The 17872-nt window shown below is 31.4% G+C and overlaps 5 protein-coding genes and 1 non-coding gene across 7 annotated transcripts; 1 reads left to right on the plus strand and 5 right to left on the minus strand.

Annotated features, from left to right (window-relative positions):
* Positions 1-397: 397 nt before the first annotated feature.
* Positions 398-2119, minus strand: Alg2 (alpha-1,3/1,6-mannosyltransferase Alg2). The gene has a single exon (XM_013310769.1). It carries the CDS (start codon positions 2052-2054, stop codon positions 789-791), a length of 1266 nt encoding a protein of 421 aa, XP_013166223.1. The 5' UTR covers positions 2055-2119; the 3' UTR covers positions 398-788.
* A 453-nt stretch (positions 2120-2572) lies between these two features.
* On the minus strand, positions 2573-3603 carry LOC106116766 (peptidyl-prolyl cis-trans isomerase FKBP2). The gene is given in 2 exon segments (NM_001312424.1): positions 2573-3034; positions 3316-3603. Coding segments are annotated over 2 exon segments (438 nt in total). The 5' UTR covers positions 3496-3603; the 3' UTR covers positions 2573-2776.
* Positions 3604-3912: 309 nt separating this feature from the next.
* On the plus strand, positions 3913-7621 carry LOC106116764 (nuclear RNA export factor 2). Of its 2 annotated transcripts, none has more exons than XM_013310767.1 (10): positions 3913-4222; positions 4440-4770; positions 4861-4978; positions 5072-5144; positions 5321-5461; positions 5569-5767; positions 6075-6265; positions 6380-6628; positions 7098-7213; positions 7460-7621. In XM_013310767.1, exons 1-10 carry the CDS (start codon positions 4091-4093, stop codon positions 7593-7595), a joined length of 1686 nt encoding a protein of 561 aa, XP_013166221.1. In that variant the 5' UTR covers positions 3913-4090; the 3' UTR covers positions 7596-7621. The 2 variants fall into 2 exon arrangements, with proteins under 2 accessions (XP_013166221.1, XP_013166222.1); XM_013310768.1 differs by having other exon boundaries at positions 3913-4142.
* A 281-nt stretch (positions 7622-7902) lies between these two features.
* Taf12 (TATA-box binding protein associated factor 12) lies at positions 7903-9184 on the minus strand. The gene is made up of 3 exons (XM_013310458.1): positions 8789-9184; positions 8259-8451; positions 7903-8100 (listed from the first exon to the last, which is right to left on the minus strand). The coding sequence occupies exons 1-3, from the start codon at positions 9002-9004 to the stop codon at positions 7973-7975; spliced, it is 537 nt and encodes a 178-aa protein (XP_013165912.1). The 5' UTR covers positions 9005-9184; the 3' UTR covers positions 7903-7972.
* A 431-nt stretch (positions 9185-9615) lies between these two features.
* LOC106116841 (uncharacterized) lies at positions 9616-16396 on the minus strand. Its single transcript, XM_013310887.1, has 4 exons — positions 15922-16396; positions 14411-14537; positions 14073-14248; positions 9616-10865 (listed from the first exon to the last, which is right to left on the minus strand). The coding sequence occupies exons 1-4, from the start codon at positions 16285-16287 to the stop codon at positions 10764-10766; spliced, it is 771 nt and encodes a 256-aa protein (XP_013166341.1). The 5' UTR covers positions 16288-16396; the 3' UTR covers positions 9616-10763.
* TRNAQ-UUG (transfer RNA glutamine (anticodon UUG)) lies at positions 10302-10373 on the minus strand. Its single transcript has one exon. It is a non-coding gene; the product is annotated as a tRNA-Gln (tRNA).
* Positions 16397-17872: the final 1476 nt, after the last annotated feature.

Below are 17872 nucleotides of genomic sequence, written 5' to 3' on the forward strand. Positions count from 1 at the left end.
AAATAAGGTTCTAATTTAAATAAACAAAAAATATTTTCTATTGGATCCTTTATTTAGTAACCAGTTTTAGTCGAACATTTCAATCACATCTTTCCTCTAATAGGTATTTGTAATATATTAAATATAGAACTGTAGCAATATAGACGAATGACGAACGATTAAATGCAGACAATTGTTATAACAATATGATAGGATTTATCTGTGATTAATATTGCGTTACTTCTATTATATTCTAACAACAGATTTAACAAAATTATTTAATACCTTAATAGCATTACACATTCAAGCAATAAGTAAAGCATAGTATTAAATACTTTTAAGTAAAAAATACATAGGCCATTACATTTACAATTACAAAGACTTATGTCAGAATTTTACAAAAATAACATTGAAATGCTCGGACAGACTTTTCTTAAAAACTAGAAATATTACAAAGTTTACAATAGCTGTATTTATATTTATAGTTAAGATGGTGTAAACCAAACATGCTCAACATTTTTTCAATAAGATCAGCAAAGATTTAATTATTTACAACTAAGGAGGATATATACACACTTTATAAATTACATGTACACACCAAAGTTAAAGAGATCAATAATATTTTTTGTTTTTTATTTTAATCCAAATAAAAATGCTGCTAATTTAAAAAAAAACATTACACCTTACTATCTCTACTGTACGAAGGAATCATTACCAAAGTCCTTTATTCTTTTTACTTAATAGAAGTTTTGTTGCAAGAAAAATAACACTCAAACAATATCAAATATTGTAGGAGTGTCGGCAGTATGTTATTTCTTTTTTCTCTGCTCATACTCGATGGCTCGCACTTCAGAAATAATCTGTCTCTCTCTTGTCAAAATTCCATCTAACTGATCTGTGAATGCATCAAAAGAGAATTTTGTCTCAAACCTCTTCCTACCAGCTTCACCAAGCTTGTCCACCAGCTCTGGGGCCCAGATGAGCTTGCACATTGCCCTACCAAAGGATTCACTGGTTGGTTCACACAAAAATCCCGTAACATCATTCACTATGGTCTCTGTAGGACCACCGCTGTTGACTGCAATGACCGGCTTTTTGTAATACATAGCTTCCAATGGTACGATTCCAAAATGCTCATTAGATGGTGTATAAATTAAAGCCTTACAATGATAAAGCAATGAAACTTTTTCTGCATCACTTGGAGATTTCATGAATGTGACTTTATCTTCAATATCTAATTCAGCAACAAGATCGGTCAATTCAATATAATGCTCCATGTTCTCTAAGTTAATGGGATCAAACCCACCAGCCATTATCAAATGTACCCTGTTCCAATCAGATTCACTCAATGCATGTTTTAAATACTCCAATGCTTTCAAAGCCAATTGCAGATTCTTCTTCCTCTCATATCTATTTATTGACAAAAAAATAAACTTATCTAATCCCACTGGTACAACTTCTTTTAATGGCTTTGGTACAGTAGTATTAAAGTAATCAGTGTTGATAGATGGGTAGCATATATCGGGCATGTCTTTGATGTTTTGAAATGCATCCTGGTATACTCTAGCTGTGTACTTACTATTCACAAGAACCTTATCAGCTCGAGCTGTGGTAAGCTCTTCTAACCAATTCAAAGGAGCTCGATATATTTTTTTCAAGAATCCTCCTTCTGAAGTCAAAAGTTTGTCGGGATGGTGGCAATAGAAAACTATTCTAAATGGTCCTCTGGCCATTTTTAGGAAAGGGATACACAGTGATATGAGGTCACAGAATATCAGAGTTGGTTCTTCAACTGGTATTACATACCAGGCCAAATAAGCAGCGGCGTATACCATACGAACATATGCACACGCCGCTTTAAACCTACCAAAAATAGAACGAGGGATCCAATCGCCCACGACAGTTACAGGAAATGTACCGTTCCTAGTCTCTGCGAAACAATGAGTAGGGTCATGATGATTAGTATAGAACGCGACTTCATGTCCTTTGCTCTTGAAGGCCAACGCGGCATCCAACACAAGGCGTTCAGCCCCACCTATACCCAAGTCCGGATGAAGAAAAATTATCTTCACCATTTTTATAATAACAATAAAAGAAGAATAGACTCAAAATCTATAAAAATCACACTAATACTTAAATACAAAATATAATCAAACACGGCATTACAAATGTCATCAATGTGTTTTTGCTTTGACATTGACAGTAGCTTGCTTGTTGCTTGACATCAAAATTATACGGAGTATGAAAAGATATTCGAGAAAAAAACACCACAGGATTTAAAAAGTAAAAAAAATATATTGCGAAATATACTGACCTATTCCAGATCAGTTCTGATTTAGTTTATCTTTTAATTAAATTTGGAGAGAGTGGAGGATATTAAAACCTCCAAACATGCCGAAACTCTCCATTATAAATTTTGGTTAAAATTGACAATCTTTTTTTTTGTCAAATTACTAAGAAATTTGCATAGAGTTTTAACAAAGGTTCACCGTTATATTTAAGTAATAACCACATGAATTTACCATTGTTAAGATATACATGGAAGTTGTCAGCAACTTTTTATAAATAAAAAGTTGGAAATTTAAAGGCCAAATTGTATTGTAAATGCTTTATTTTCAAGAGATCATCAACATTTTATAAAACTGAATCTATGTGTGCAATTTATTGTGCTGATATGCCTAATTTATAAACTATTAAATTAGGTTACAAATTATTTCCATACATGCAACTTAAACTAGAAATACAAAACATTAGTGTTCTAAAATTGATCTAGATTTAGATACTCTCTTGTCTTTACTTAGAGCTCATCTCTTCTCTCTATTTTGACAAGATCTACATGAAATGTTAGAGTTGCCGACTTCGGAATTTTAGGAGGTGACCCATTTTCTCCATAAGCTAACTCTGGTGGAATAACTAATTTTCTTTGTTCCCCTTCACACATGCCAATCAGACCCTGATCCCAGCCTTTGATAACTTGCCCCGAACCTAGTGTAAAAGTCAATGGATTTCCCCGAGGTATAGAACTGTCAAATTCTGTACCATCTTCCAGGGTACCCTGAAATATATAAATATTTTGTAGGACACAAGATATTTGTAACAATTAACATTTAAAATTTATAAATGTATATAATATGGTATTAATATACTATTTAGTGAATCAGCTTTTGTTTGTCAACTTTAATATGTACCAATACTTCTTATTTCATTTCTCGTCTTTTTAGTAAGCGAGGAAATTGACATTCCTTTAACTTATAAAGTATTAAAGGACAACAACTTAATTTAAGAAACTTGCTTGGAACATTGTTCAAACATTCATATTGGAATATATATACATACGGTGTAATGCATATGTAACAAATCTCCTTTTCTGCTCTTAATTGGACACTCTGATGGTCTCTTCTTCACTCCAATCTGCAACTTTTTTGAGGAACTACCGATAACAACTTCAGAGATGAAACCCATGAAGATTAACACGAAAAGGAGTATTTTGCAAACATTAGCTATTGCAGTCTTCATTGTGTAATAAAATATTTCCTTTTTTGGTACTGCTTATTATTTCAAATTACGCTTTGAGTTCGAATTCTGAGTGAAATTCTATATTTTATAAAGCAGTGCAGTATAACGGGTCAGATAAGAAAATGACAGTGACACTTGATGGCACATTCAAATTGTGACACGACTACTTATCAATAAAACAATATTGAAATACTGTAGATAAAAAATCAAGAAATGCAAATATTTAACTTAGGTAGCACATTAATTTCCCATGTTATCATATCCTAGAAGAACAAATCTACTTTATCACTTTGTAAAGCATAGCATCCGAGAGTGGACAGGGGTTGCGAGTGCTGCCCAACTTTTTCGCCTCGAAAGGGACAAGGGAAAATATGGAGAACTGATCGCCAAACTTCGCTAGTCGGAGAGGCACCTCAAGAAGAAGAAGAAAAAAGCATAATATAAGCCTAGTATTTTATAAACTTAGGATTTTTAACAGATTTTAATTCATACAAGAAAACCAAACGTCAAAAATACTCTGATGTTAACCTGTCAAATGTCTAGGTGTCTTGCGGCTTCCACTGTTTTGTAAATAAACAATTTTGCTTATGTGAAAATGTCTAAAACTTTGTTTTATCGAAAATATCTTCTTAACAGAGTGTCTGTAGGTAAAGATGTAATTGATTATTTGGAAAATTTATTGGCAAGAGATGAAGAGTCTCTTAACCATTCCTTTCATAAAGTTATGGTGAGTGTTTTCATTTATATCGTTCGTTGGAACAGAGGAGTTTTATTGGCCGGAGAATCTTTTAATGTATATTATTTCCTACTTTTTTAAGCCGGCAATAGATCCGACCTTACAAATGTTTGGAGTTAAATTGGATGTAATCAATCCTAAAGCCCTAGGAGCATGCATGTTAATATGTTTTTTCATCCTTGATAAGTAATATATTTCTTTTATCCAGGTCCATAACTGGTTAGAAGATGATGTGCAACTCTACAACACAATTAATGAATACTACAATGTTTTATTTGTTCCTGTTGAATATGCATCAAAACAAAACATTAGTTCCTTTTACACCAGCAGCCTTAGTTTTGTCACGAAAATTGTAAAGATGGATTTCATGTTCCCATACAGACGAAACATGTTTAATATTGATATACTTTTTAATGATAAGTCATCATCAGATTGCTTTGAAAGCAGAATTACAATAGAGGAGATTGTGTCTTCAGTTGTAAGCAATAGATTCAATAATAAAATGGAATTAGATTTGTCAAATTTTTGTAATGATCCAGGTTTGTGTTACAAAATAATTCTTGTTCTTTAAATTTCTCTCCTAACAATGTTAATAAACTTATAAAATAATGTTTTTTATTATTTTACAGAATTTGCCAAAAGAAAAATTAATTTTTATAAAATAGATCTTTTAGCAAATTTTAAAATACTCATGCTAAGAATGGGACGTGATGTGAAAATGCTGAACTTAAGCAATAATCAGTTAAAGTATGCAACATTCATGATTCTATAAATTATATAGCAATTTTTTTTTAATCCTTAGTCATAAATAATATGAAGATTTTTTTGAATTCCTTTCAGTCAAGTACCATTAGAAATATTGAATTTCTTTACTAGGGGAGACATGATTGGGCTCAATTTGAGTAATAACAATGTAAGTTATTCCTTAACAACACCTTGTATTTGTCTTTAGCGAATATCACCAGCTTCTTTCGGCATGCAAAAAACATTTCTTAATTTTAACAATTGAATCCTATGGATGTTGCCATGTAACATAAGCATAGCATTGTTCTGTGTGTTTTATTTAATTATATAAGTTTTATATTTTAGATTCCATCAATTCAAGAACAGTTCAGAGTGGGTAGTAAAGTAGAGCACCTCTGGTTAGAAGGAAATCCATTATGTGAAGAATTGGAAGTCAATGATTACATCAAAAAGATACTCATAAAGTTTCCGAGGCTATTGGAATTAGTAAGTAATAAAAAATGTATGGGATGAATTTAGCCTATAGTTTTAGAACATTCAACGAAGGGTCAATAACAGAAATAAATGGAGTTTTTACATTTATATTTTTTCAGGATGGTGTGAGAATAAATCAACATGGTATCATATACCCTTTCTTCAAACACTTTGTGATATCATCGCAAAAGAAAACCAAAATGGTTGTGGAAAAATTTGTAACAATGTATTTTAATCATTACGACTCAAAGCCACGTTCAAAGATTAATATGTTTTACGATATGAATGCTGTTTTAACTATTTCCACTGATTTCTCTGGTGAGTTTCCATTTATACAACAGTGCAATGTATTTTTTACCTATGATGGACAGAGGAAGAGACATCAAAATACAGTTGATTGATTAACAAGAGTTTTAGGGACCATGATATTTTTCTTGCTTATTCAGGCGAAAATAAAATGTATTTATCGTTCCTATCTCATCCTTTTAATAAAATGATGAGAAAGCAAAAAGGATAATGTACAAATTAGGTTTCTGTCTCTTCTAAATTAAGACACTGCCTATACATCACAATAATTTAATATACATAACTTTATAATCAAATTGGCTAATAAAATAATTTACAGATTACGAAGAATTGGCAATGCCACATTATGAAAAATGCGTCCGTAACATCATGCATCCTGTTAAAAGGGCAAGAATAGAAAATAACAAGTGCATATTTAAAAGTAGGAATAGCATTACAAAGTTATTTGAACAATTTCCCGAGTCCACACATGATGTTAACACATTCAATGTAGATGTTTTGAAACATGATGTAAGTTTTAACTTCTATGCTTTTAATTTTTTCGTAAAATGGACTTACCAAGCGAGTCATTGGCATTAAAGGTGTTAATTACTGTTTTTCTTTAAATAAAATCATTATTTGCAGAGTGGACAGATGCTTTTAGTTATAGATGGAATTTATAAAGAACAGAATACTGTATTAGAAGGTATATACAAAGAAAGTTATACAGGTGATGCAGAAAATAAGAAAAACATATCAGAAAACTACTTGCAGTTCCGTAGAACATTCATTTTCAATATACATACAGCAAATGGCATATCTTTATACCATATAACAAATGAAATGTTCACTATATCATTGGCAGATAGGGAAAGAAAAGATAACAGTTTTAAGGTAAATTACTTTAGAAATTAAAAATCAAACTATAAATTACTGAAGTCTGGTAGAAACTTGCAAAATGTAAATGACTACAGTCTAATTCAACTTTAACCTGTATACAATCCTTTTAACTGTCATCGAGGCAGTGAAAATGGTGCTTAAATTCATCATTAGTTCTACTACCTGTGGATGTTCATAGAAACAGGTGTAGTTTAACTCTTGTCAGTTGTCAAAGATTTCTAATATTCTACTATAATTATACTAATATTATAAATGTGATTGTTTAGATGTATGGATGTTTGTTTAAAGGTTTCTTCAGAACGGCTAAATGGACCTTGATGAAATTTGCCATACAAATAGAACATAGTCTGAATGAAAACATAGGTTACTAATTTTTTTTTAATTCCTTTTGAAAGGAGTCGTGGGGACCGCTAATACCATAAACATTGAGATTTTTTTATATTAATTGTTATTATTATTTTAGTTTCCTATAAGAAAAATGAATGACTTGAGCCTTATAAATCCTGATAAAGCTGAAATAAAGCCAATTAGTAAAGCTTTTAAACATTTAACAATGTTGAAGAAATCTGAAGTAGAAAGGTAAGGTTACTGCTTTGTTTCTATTATGTTAACCAATGTCTTGTAAGTTTATGAAATGACTAGGCATAATATACTATTATATTACAAAAATAATGCCTAAAATTTATTATTGATCTAAACCGTAAATTGACATTATTTATGTATTTTTTTTTGTTTAAATTAAACCCAGGGCCGATGAAATTAATTATGTAGTACTTGAATTGTTTTTAATGTTACTAATGAATACTAAAATATCATTCTATCCAGGCGACTAAAGGCCTACAATTGGAACATAAATCTCGCCTTAAAGAAATTTATAGATGATGTAAGGAATGATATCATCAGCACTGAACATATAGAAGAAGAAAACAGTTTTTCTGATGTATCATCAGACTTTGATTAAGTGAATAAAGTTTTTTTTAAAACAAATATTCTTTTTTCTATTTAATACAAATATAATTTATATATTACCATGATATTAAACTGCAGAACTGTTTTAAAATATGTCTCTATTTTGCAGAGACAATGTAACCTGCATTAGCCAGAATCGATGGTTACCAAGGTTGTCTAGTGTGAGTGGTCAAAGATTCAGTTATGGAGGTTTCTCGCTTATTCAAGTTTAATTGTATAAATGTGTTGATAGTGTCCAACCGACCCTTAGGGTCTAATATTATCTATCACTTAAAACATTAGTATAAAAACACATTATAAACTTTAGAAAACAATTTTACTCATTTATTTACAATACCCATACCTTAATTGCAACTTCTTAAGCCTATATTAGTATTTTTTACTAGTTTTTCTTATCAGAGCCATTCTTTGTTTGTGAGCCTCTGTGATGGCAGCTCGTTTGTATGGCCGTAGTTCATCATTACCAAAACCAGGTATCCACATGTTCCATTGGCGTTCTGCAATAACAAATTAAATATAATAATAATAAATGAATAAATACAGTACTACAAAACAGGTCAACAGCCCACTGCAATCCTTTCTCTCCCCATCATGCTACACCTACTAATGCAAAGTTAATAGCCGGCAAGATATCTGGAAAGTATAATAATCATACCTAATAGTAATTGTACATCCTTGAGCTCAACATTAGAAGAATGTCTGTGTTTAGCAAATGAACAGGCAGTGCCAAGTGATGTGTCAATGAAGTCATCAGCCATTTGTAACATCAAATCTTCTACTTCATCATCTAATTGAACTGTGGGATCAACTTCCCTCACTAATTCTTGAAGACGGGGTTTATTTACTATCTGAAACAATTTACTCATAATGAAAAAGCATGAAAATATTGAAGATTTTCTACTTTCACAATTAATTTGAAGTAGACCTACTAATCGTATGCTGAAAGAAAATATAAGGCTACCTAGAAAATTTCATTTGTTCCAACTAATCAAGGTACTTTAAGTAAATACCTAGGACAACCTGTTAATATAAAGTAATATTCTCTGCAATATAAACAAATGGACAAGAAAAGATTCTACAGTTAGACAAAGATGCGTGACAAGGGCAAGGTAGAAATTCTTATAAATTGTTATTTATCACGTCAAAAATTTTAAATCTGATACAACGATATGTCAAAACTCTCACCTGCGGTGGTTGGTCTCCGCCGCCGCCTTGAATGACTTTCCCGCTAACTTGAGATTGCGTTCCCATCGGACTGTGTTGTGAAGGCGAACTTTGTATCGACGTTGCTTGTATTTGAGGACTATGCAGCGGGTTGTTTACGTATTGGATAGCACTTTGCGGATTCAAATTCCCTATAGAAGGCATGCTTGGGTTTTGTCCTATCGAATTATTTGACATACTTTTCCTACACGCGTATGAAATAAAACGTTCTTGCTAACTTAACATTTAAAACGAATATATTGTGTGCTAAGATTTCAAACTAATGGTCCATGTGATGAAATGTTTACAATTTCTGTTAAAATCACTCAAAACTATTCTTCAACTTAAAACGTCATTTCATTTTCTCAGTTTTCATCTATGGTCTGTGCACAGACTATAGAACCTTTTATGTACTATATGTCAATGTTGCCTAGAGTGAATACACATTATGAAATAATAAATCCAAAAAAACTTTCAAATATCATTTTGACAAAAATGTTTTCAAAGACAGTACTAATAAATAAGATTTCTTAAAACTCCAACATCCCTTTGAATTATTTTAAACCATTACGATGTTCTCGTTTCTTACATTCTCTTGAGTAATTCGCCTTATATAATTTATTCATAGTTGTAGAGGATGTAGTGGATCAGTTTTTGACGTAAATAGCCGCAATTAAAACATTTGTGGATCAAGTAAACCTGTTGCGCACTGTTACAAAATAAAAATTAGAGCAAAGTTAATGCCAAATATTTCTCAAAGAACCCCGTGCCTTAGAGTAGAAGAAAAAGGAATAAATGAGAAACGCAACTGATTCTATGTATTTTATTTTTGATTTTACACCAAAATCTTAAAATGCCTGAGAGCGTGAAATAGACTAAAAAAATTAAGTACATAAATCTTAATTAAAATCAATTGACTTAAAATAAGAGTATACATTACAATTTTGTAGTAACATTGTCAGTCACGGTCACTAAACAACTAAAAACACAAAAAAGGCTTAAAACACATTCATACTCTTAAAAATTGCTTTTAAAATACTGGTATAATAATACAAACATATAAATAATCACAGACCTGCGTGTGAAAACCGAAAAACAGTTACATAGCTTTTGGAATGTCAAATATCGCATAAAATTGCTGTCAATAATAGGCATTTATTTTTTTATAAATGTTCAACAAATTCTGTTTGGTATCTTCTTGTGTTAAAGGTAACTGTATTTCTAAATGTATATATTTATTTCTATTTCTAATTTAATATTCAACATTCATGTTAATCACAAATTTTAATAAACATTATGTAAATTAAATGATAAGCGTAGTTATGACTAAATGACGAAAGATAGAAAATGTATGGTCGCAAAGCGAAATTGGGATTTGCAATTCTAATTTCTAATTAAAAAAAAACTACTTTCACGATTATGTTTATAAACGAAATTATTTAAAAGCAAAAATAGTTCTATTTTTTTCTGTCAAAGAATTAAAAAAAGTTCTGCCAGGTTCCACCGAGATTTGAACTCGGATCGCTGGATTCAAAGTCCAGAGTGCTAACCATTACACCATGGAACCTTGGCATCAATTGCTGAATTTTATAGTAGAATCCATCTTTTAATATTAGCACAAAAAAGTCATTTTATATTTTATACCAAATATTTAGAAAAATAAAACGTCCTCGAAATATAAAATAAAATATACAAAACGGAAATAAGATATGTGCACATTTTTACCTAATTCTCGGCAAAAACTCCTAAACACAACATGCATTCTTGCACAACATAAAAATAAATTACTTAGTGTAAAATTTGTTCTCCGATGAAATTGCTACGTAGCGTGCGGCATGGCATACCTAAAATTTCACCATAAAAACCGAATAAGCTTTTTAGCCTAAATTCAAACTGACGTCTACAGTGTAAATTTGGTTCAATATCAAAGTGCTGAAGTTACGCTAAACTACTTGATCTAATCTTCTGATGTTTGTGCCTTTTTCTCTGGGATGTAGAGGTGATCTGATGGATCCAGCTTCTGCCAATTGAGAGACTTGGATTTGATGGTAACAGGTTCCTAGAAAAAAAAAAGAAAAAAGGTTTTCATAACTATGTATGTACGAATATATTCCCTTACAAATTATAAATACGATTTTTATTCATGCCATTGACATTGATCGAAGCGAAGATGGGAGCTAATAGCTTGTTATCTTTATAGAGCTTCGATATTTAAATCACATTAATAAAATAGCTTAGAAGCCTTAGAACGTGTAGACTTTTGACATATATTTATTTATCACGTGCAGTGCCCGCGACTTCGTCTACGCGGAATTAAAAATGTTTTAAATCAGTTCAGTAGTTTCGACGCCTATTCAGTACAAACTAACAATCAAATCATACAATTCCGTAGTTACATATATTATCTGTGCATTAAATAGGATAAGGCTAAAAGGTTTTGTTTTATCTAAAATCCAGGTTAATGGTGTTTATATTACATCTTATCTCTAACCTGCGCCGTAACGCAAATATGCTATTCTAATGAAGTTAGACACGGACTCTAGGCATTACGCTTGGTGTCGCTCGCGACTCCGTCCGCTCGGAATTTAACAAAAACTTAAAAAGCAACCTATGTGTCCTTCCATACTATGTTCTACATCTTTGTCAAATTTCATCGTGATCCGTTGAGACGTTCCGAGATGGTTTTTGAAGGTATTTATTCGTAATTTAAACTAATATAGAAAGGTATGCGATCTAGTTATTTTAAACTGCATTATCGTTGCAACTAAACAGTACTATTACTAGACTATCTAAAAATAAACTAGATCAGACGTTAAACAGATGCCGAGTACAATGTAGGTCGCGTATAAACCTATTACGAACAAATAAATCAATACGCGCTAACGGAATGATAGAGATTATGAATGTGTAAAAGTCATCTCAAATATGACGGCGGCTCGAGGTCACCTGAGCGCTGCGCATTGTCCTCCCCTCATCCTTAAAGGGCTCTTTACAACTAAAATTGTGCTTTACACAGCGACTCGTACGATGTTGCGAGCCGCAAAGATATATGAAAAATACTGTACTAGTTGGGATAAGGTGAAGCGTAAATTTTAAGTCAGTAGTGATCTTTTAATCTCGCGTCAGAATATCGCGAGCTCTTCAATCTTATTCAAGTGTTTTAATATAATAATATCGTTCATCATATTATATTTGACCGATGTAAAATTGCTTTGTAATTCCTTATTATACCGTATCGCATCGAACAAGGCCGTACGTGACAATGTGCACGGCACTGTTAGCATTGTTATAATAATGTAACACTTGGTTTGGACCAAGTGTTATAACATGATAGTGAGTTTTCAGTCGTAAATCCAGTGCAAAAACATATTCTCTTTGTTTTTTTTAATGAGTGGGATGACAGTTGGTTTGTTCTTAAATAATTACTATACGAGTTGATAAAACAGCAGAATAAGATTGTATAGTAAAATATGAAACTGGCACGTTTAATCTAACAAGATATTAATGTTTTTTTTAATTCAAATTACTTGTGTTCTTTATAAGAAAAAAAAATATTTTCAGCCAACGTGAATTCGTGTTTTACAAAGATTATAAAACATAACACTGGAATATTCCATGAGGACATGACCATAACCTAGGTGCTATGATTATGAATCCTTGGCACTTATTTGCTAAATATTACGTGTTATGCGAGAAAACCTGCCGCACCTACTTCTTAATATAAAAGTTATAACTTTTCAAGTATATATATATAGTTTGAACCATAATATTTGAGTAAATAATTTTGACAATCCATAATTCCGTTGTGATTTTTGACATATCAAGGTCATTGGATATCTATAAAATATCGATGTTACTGCTAATTTTTATTTTTTATTTTTGTTAATTGCCAATAACAATAAGGATTTTAATGATAAAAGCCTTTAAAAATATAATTCTTTATAATTATTACCATTTACAATAGAAATCAGTTGTTTGATAAAGAAGCTATAAAAATACACAGATAATATACCATTAATAAATAATTCAACATAATTTATGGTTCGGAAATGATTACTTATATGACTCTGATAGCATTATGCAATAAAGACGTATCCAATTATTCATATGAATCAGCAAATGTTCATTTTAATTTCTGACCAACTGGCAGGATAAAGTTTTTCACGTTTATTTTTGTACATCTATTAGTGACGTCCAGCCTAAATGACTAAGCCGATTTTGGCAAATATTATCATTCGATTAGTATTCTCCGGAATGTCAAAGGCGTATTCGTACAACTAATACAACCGAGAAATTTGACTGCTGTGACAGTATATTGTTGTCTCTGTTTTGTGAAAGAGAGTGAAAGAGATGACGTGTATCAACATAATCCAGAGCAGTGGAGTCCTACAGTACGACTACTATTCCTAGTCACATGCCCTAATTCTAACACTTTATTCATGCTGTGCACTAAAATAGCAGTTAATTAGAGTAGCACAATAATTAATTTTCCTGTCGTTGACCATTAATATCTGTGTGTGCCAGTAGCATTGAGACGTAACGGGTTTATGGCTGCGATAACGACTTGCTACTGTTTAAACGGATCAAGGTATTAAGATTACGATTATACTCATTGTTTATGCTCAATAATGCATTAAGTTTGTAATGTTTAAGGAAAGTTAAACACAGAATGTCTTTTTGACATCTCTCTCAGTCAGCTCAATTGAATTCATATCTTACTTCATACAATTCATCCATACTTTCTTCGATCTTCACCTACTTTTGTGGCCATCCACATTCAATCTCATACAATCTCAAACAAAATGAAATAGAAGATAATAATCAAATGATTTTTTTTAACACATATATCTCAATGAAATTTTATTGGATTTACGCCAAATGTTCAATTTAAACATATATCTTTTTCATTAAGATTTACCTTTGAAAAGATTAGTAACACCATATGTTGAGATTCTTTAAATAACTCTCAGAGTTGATTGCCAAAGTAATTAGCAACACTAAGTTGTAGCTCATCTAGACATATAAAAAGATTTCCTTTATGGAATTCATAATTTTAAAGGCAAGAATGGATACCAAACAATGGCTACTAGAAGTCATAAAAAATGGCAATATACTGAAGAATAAAATATTTTATGTCACTGTGGTGAACAAAATTTAAATCAAGGTGAACAGCTAACAGTCGGAATATTTCTTTTTCTCAAAGGCTTTTTGAAAAAAACAAACAATAATATTATTATACACTTTTACAGATTGTAAAAGACCTTACCTTTGCAATCAGCTTTCCATCATCACCAATACGAAACTCTTCCAATCCAAAGACTAAAGGTGATGCATTACCTAAATGGAAAATCCTTGAGGATGTACCAATGGTCACTCTAAACTCTATGGTTTTTGCTAACAGGACATTTGTGATCATGAAAACAGATTTTTTCCCCTTGAGATCTGAAACAATACAATAATATCTACACTTAATATAGGCATGGAGATAAAATCCATATTACATTTTTTAAAGTAAAAAGTAATAAAACATAGTACATACTTCAAATGTAAGAAATAATAAATATTTAAATTTTTTTGTAAGTAATTTTTTTTTTATTTACATACCTTTGTTGTTATCAATGTCCAAATAAATATTGTTAATAAAGTTTTTGTCTTTTGGGATCACATTTTTAGAGAAGTTGACCATAATCACTCTTACTTTGTTTTTAAGAGATTCATCTTGAAGAGTTATCTGAAACAAACATCAAAATTTATGATTAAAAGGAATATTGTGCTTTATAATGTATATATAACATAATTAGTAGCCTATTTGTTCTTCCAAGCTATGTTCTACATCTATACTAAATGTCTGCAAGATCCATGCACCCTTTTTAAAGATACTTTTTATAAAACATCCATCCATTCATCTAAACATTCACATTTATAATATTAGTAAGAGATAGTAAGAAGTCAAGTTTTACCAAATGACCAAATTTTTTAAAACAAAACTATAGAAAGTAGTCATTGTATAAAAAACTAGCTGTCGCCCGCGTCTACGTCCACGCAGGATTAAAAAATAGATAGTAGCCTATTCCCAGGTCTACTGAATATGCATATAAAATTTCATAAAAATTGGTCAAGCCATTTCGAAGAGTATAGAAACAAAAATTGTGACACAAGAATTTTTTATATAAGATTAGTACTTATATAAAATTTATTTATGTAGCCATGTGCAAATACATGATTCTTCTATGAGTGTTCTAATTTGAGGAGACTTGTCCTTTGAGTTTGATTTAATCAAAATACTCTTTAGTTACCGGTAAATTTGACTAAAGTATTAATCATAAAATGTTTTGGAAGATTTTAACTTAAACCTCGTAGCTCCCCTAATACTTTAAGCTTATTGTACAATTCAGACTATTGTAAAGAATAAACCATAACCATAGTTATATATTATGCTTGAAAAATGTGGACAATGGATTTGTTGCCACTGAGCAATGTCAACAAGAATCATATTACCAATACAGGTTAGCAGTTCATGAAACATTATGAAATACAACTCTGTGGCTATTGTTATGTTTGAATTAATTCACTCATTAACATATTCAGGATCATTATTATAATTATTGCGCAATTTTAATAATTGTACAATTATGTATCAAAGATATATTAACTTTTGTATTGCTTAGAAAGTGGTAAACGTAATAAAAATATTTTTACATTTAAATTTCATTTATAATTTACAAGCTATAAAGATATAAACATGTGACTGAATATGATAGAAACAATTTAAACGATTTTGGATAAAGACGTAGAGATTTTATTTTACTACGCAACAAATAAGGATAACGTAATAAAGGAGGACGTTCACCTGATGACATATTATAATCCGAGTAGATATAGGTATGAAGTCGGCAAACGTAGTTAATAAAGCCGGTTCCAGATACGCAGATATGTTTGGGAAACTACTGCATAGCAGTATAAACACGCGCAATGATTACCATAACATTGTCGAAAGATGTATCTTTAAACAATAATCCCGTTTTTAATCAAGTGCTTTCAACACGGCATATGATTTTCAGTTAAAACGTATTCGGTCAAGTCAAGGTCGTTGCTCAGACACTACCAAATCTTACCTTTACGCTCTCGTGTGGAAATTTGAATTCGGAATCTTGAAAATCTCCCTCTTCGAGCCATTGAACGTATTCAGAGTTAGATTTTTCCTTGTTGATGTTCTTGATTAGCTCTCCTAGAGGTGTAAACATTTTGCCATTTTTTGCTTTTTCATTTTGCACAAACAATGATGTGACCTTATACAAGTCTGCTTCAGTAATATGGGGGATGCAAACCAACTGGCTGCTGCCGATTTCAGTCTCGATTTCATCCCTGATAAAGGGCCATGCGTCTTCAAGTTTCAACGATTTCAAGTTTTCCAGGCCCACATCTTTACGTATTTCATGGGAATAAAGAGACTTTACAACCACTTTTAATTTTTTCGGCATTTTAGTAGATCTATTACCGTTTTTATATTTCGAACGCTGTAAAATGTAAAACACGTACTTTCTGTACCGTTGTCAAATATCGACTGGTCGTTTTCTATTTGCTGATTCGCTGAAAATTGGAAAAGGATGAACATAATTAAGTTGCTTAAATAACAAGAGGAAAAGAGATAGAGTTTACAGTGTTACTAGTTTTGGTGAATTCGACTTCCCGACACGCAAACAATTAAAAAAAACGAAAACATTATTCCGGTTAAATAATTAAAAATCTTAATTGTAGCATTAGTAGTTGTATATTTAATGTACTAGCAAATGAAAATGGCGATGTTACATTTTCCTTTTAAAAAGAAATTGAATTTAACTTCTATTGGCAAACTCAATTATAGTTAATGTGGCTATAGTTTTGATATAATTTTGATTTTTTAGTTGTTTTAAAAAGACCAAGAAAATTACAAACACAATCAAATTTTATCATTATTCTGATTTGGAATATACACTTAGATCTAATGCGTTCCAAGATAATCATGATAACGTAATCGAACCGGTTGCCGAAATCATAGCAAATTCATTGTGTTGGCATAAATTTAGCAAACGTCATGCGCTGGCCATGCGTTTCTCACGCGGTTGCCGTCCAACTATTGCATGACTTTACACAGCAGTCGTTTTTTGTGGCCTGTTGAATTCGTCACCGCTAGCCGCTAGGTGCTTTCCAGACTCGCGTTTTGTTAAAACTATGACGCTTTGGTCTGAATATGACTTTACCGTCACGACTACAAGTCATGATCAGCGTCTGCTTAGCACGTGTTCCAAATTATACATTCAAGCTTTCTCACGGATATTCTTTACAGAAATAGAAAGTACCCGCTAAGACTTATTTTTTCGCCTTTCAATAGGATAAACATCTTACTCATGTATTTGACATGGTAAATGAGGATTTTTTATGTTATGAATCGTGCATACACTGTTTTAAATGTTATTAATATGCTTGAAAAAGTAAGATCCTATAATTCGGTCTATGTAATAGTAACAAAATAAATATGTTAGTATTGTCTTCGTGACTTAGTTATTATTCGTCACCCTTGTTGTCGCACCTTAAAAAGTGTTTTCCTAGAACACTTTGTGAAGATCTAATCAGTCATCCTAAAACACTCCTAAATACTTACGAGATAAGATAAAAGTAATTCCCCAGTTACACATTACTCATAAACCAGTAAATTCGAATGAGTAAATCAAAATTCTTGTACATTTCTATGTCAATTTATGCTTTATTAAAACGGATACGCGAGGACTCAGAAATTGTAACATATTACATCCATAATGTAATGTGATTGTATTTTGAATTTCGAGCCATAAACCATCCTCATTATCTACATCAGAACTTAGATGAGATAAATGACCAATAAAGCTAAGAGGTAACTTTTAAAATTGGATGAAAATATTAAAAAAAATTTATTACTATTTAGCCTGGGGTGGTACATTTGCCACTATTTATAGGGGAGCCATATAAAGATTTTAAGGTGACATAGTGCCGATTGCACTTAGCCTTGGTTTTTTGCAGTACCAAAGTTGAAGTGTGCGAAGGAGCTAA

Source organism: Papilio xuthus, unplaced genomic scaffold, assembly GCF_000836235.2.
Source record: "Papilio xuthus unplaced genomic scaffold, Pxut_1.1 DF827714.1, whole genome shotgun sequence".
Classification (NCBI taxonomy): domain Eukaryota; kingdom Metazoa; phylum Arthropoda; class Insecta; order Lepidoptera; family Papilionidae; genus Papilio; species Papilio xuthus.

What these genes read in the sequence shown, in the direction of transcription:
- Taf12 (XM_013310458.1), bottom strand. Translation starts at nt 9,004, where the DNA reads ATGTCAAATAATTCGATAGGACAAAACCCAAGCATGCCTTCTATAGGG. An exon ending in GCGGAGACCAACCACCGCAG is followed by an intron (nt 8,452 to 8,788) that starts GTGAGAGTTTTG and finishes AAATTGTTTCAG; the next exon opens with ATAGTAAATAAACCCCGTCT. An exon ending in GGATGTACAATTACTATTAG is followed by an intron (nt 8,101 to 8,258) that starts GTATGATTATTA and finishes TTGTTATTGCAG; the next exon opens with AACGCCAATGGAACATGTGG.
- LOC106116764 (XM_013310767.1), top strand. Translation starts at nt 4,091, where the DNA reads ATGTCTAAAACTTTGTTTTATCGAAAATATCTTCTTAACAGAGTGTCT. An exon ending in ATTCCTTTCATAAAGTTATG is followed by an intron (nt 4,223 to 4,439) that starts GTGAGTGTTTTC and finishes TCTTTTATCCAG; the next exon opens with GTCCATAACTGGTTAGAAGA. An exon ending in TCAATTTGAGTAATAACAAT is followed by an intron (nt 5,145 to 5,320) that starts GTAAGTTATTCC and finishes TTTATATTTTAG; the next exon opens with ATTCCATCAATTCAAGAACA.
- LOC106116841 (XM_013310887.1), bottom strand. Translation starts at nt 16,287, where the DNA reads ATGCCGAAAAAATTAAAAGTGGTTGTAAAGTCTCTTTATTCCCATGAA. An exon ending in TTCCACACGAGAGCGTAAAG is followed by an intron (nt 14,538 to 15,921) that starts GTAAGATTTGGT and finishes TGTTTGTTTCAG; the next exon opens with ATAACTCTTCAAGATGAATC. An exon ending in GGACATTGATAACAACAAAG is followed by an intron (nt 14,249 to 14,410) that starts GTATGTAAATAA and finishes GTATTGTTTCAG; the next exon opens with ATCTCAAGGGGAAAAAATCT.
- Alg2 (XM_013310769.1), bottom strand. Translation starts at nt 2,054, where the DNA reads ATGGTGAAGATAATTTTTCTTCATCCGGACTTGGGTATAGGTGGGGCT.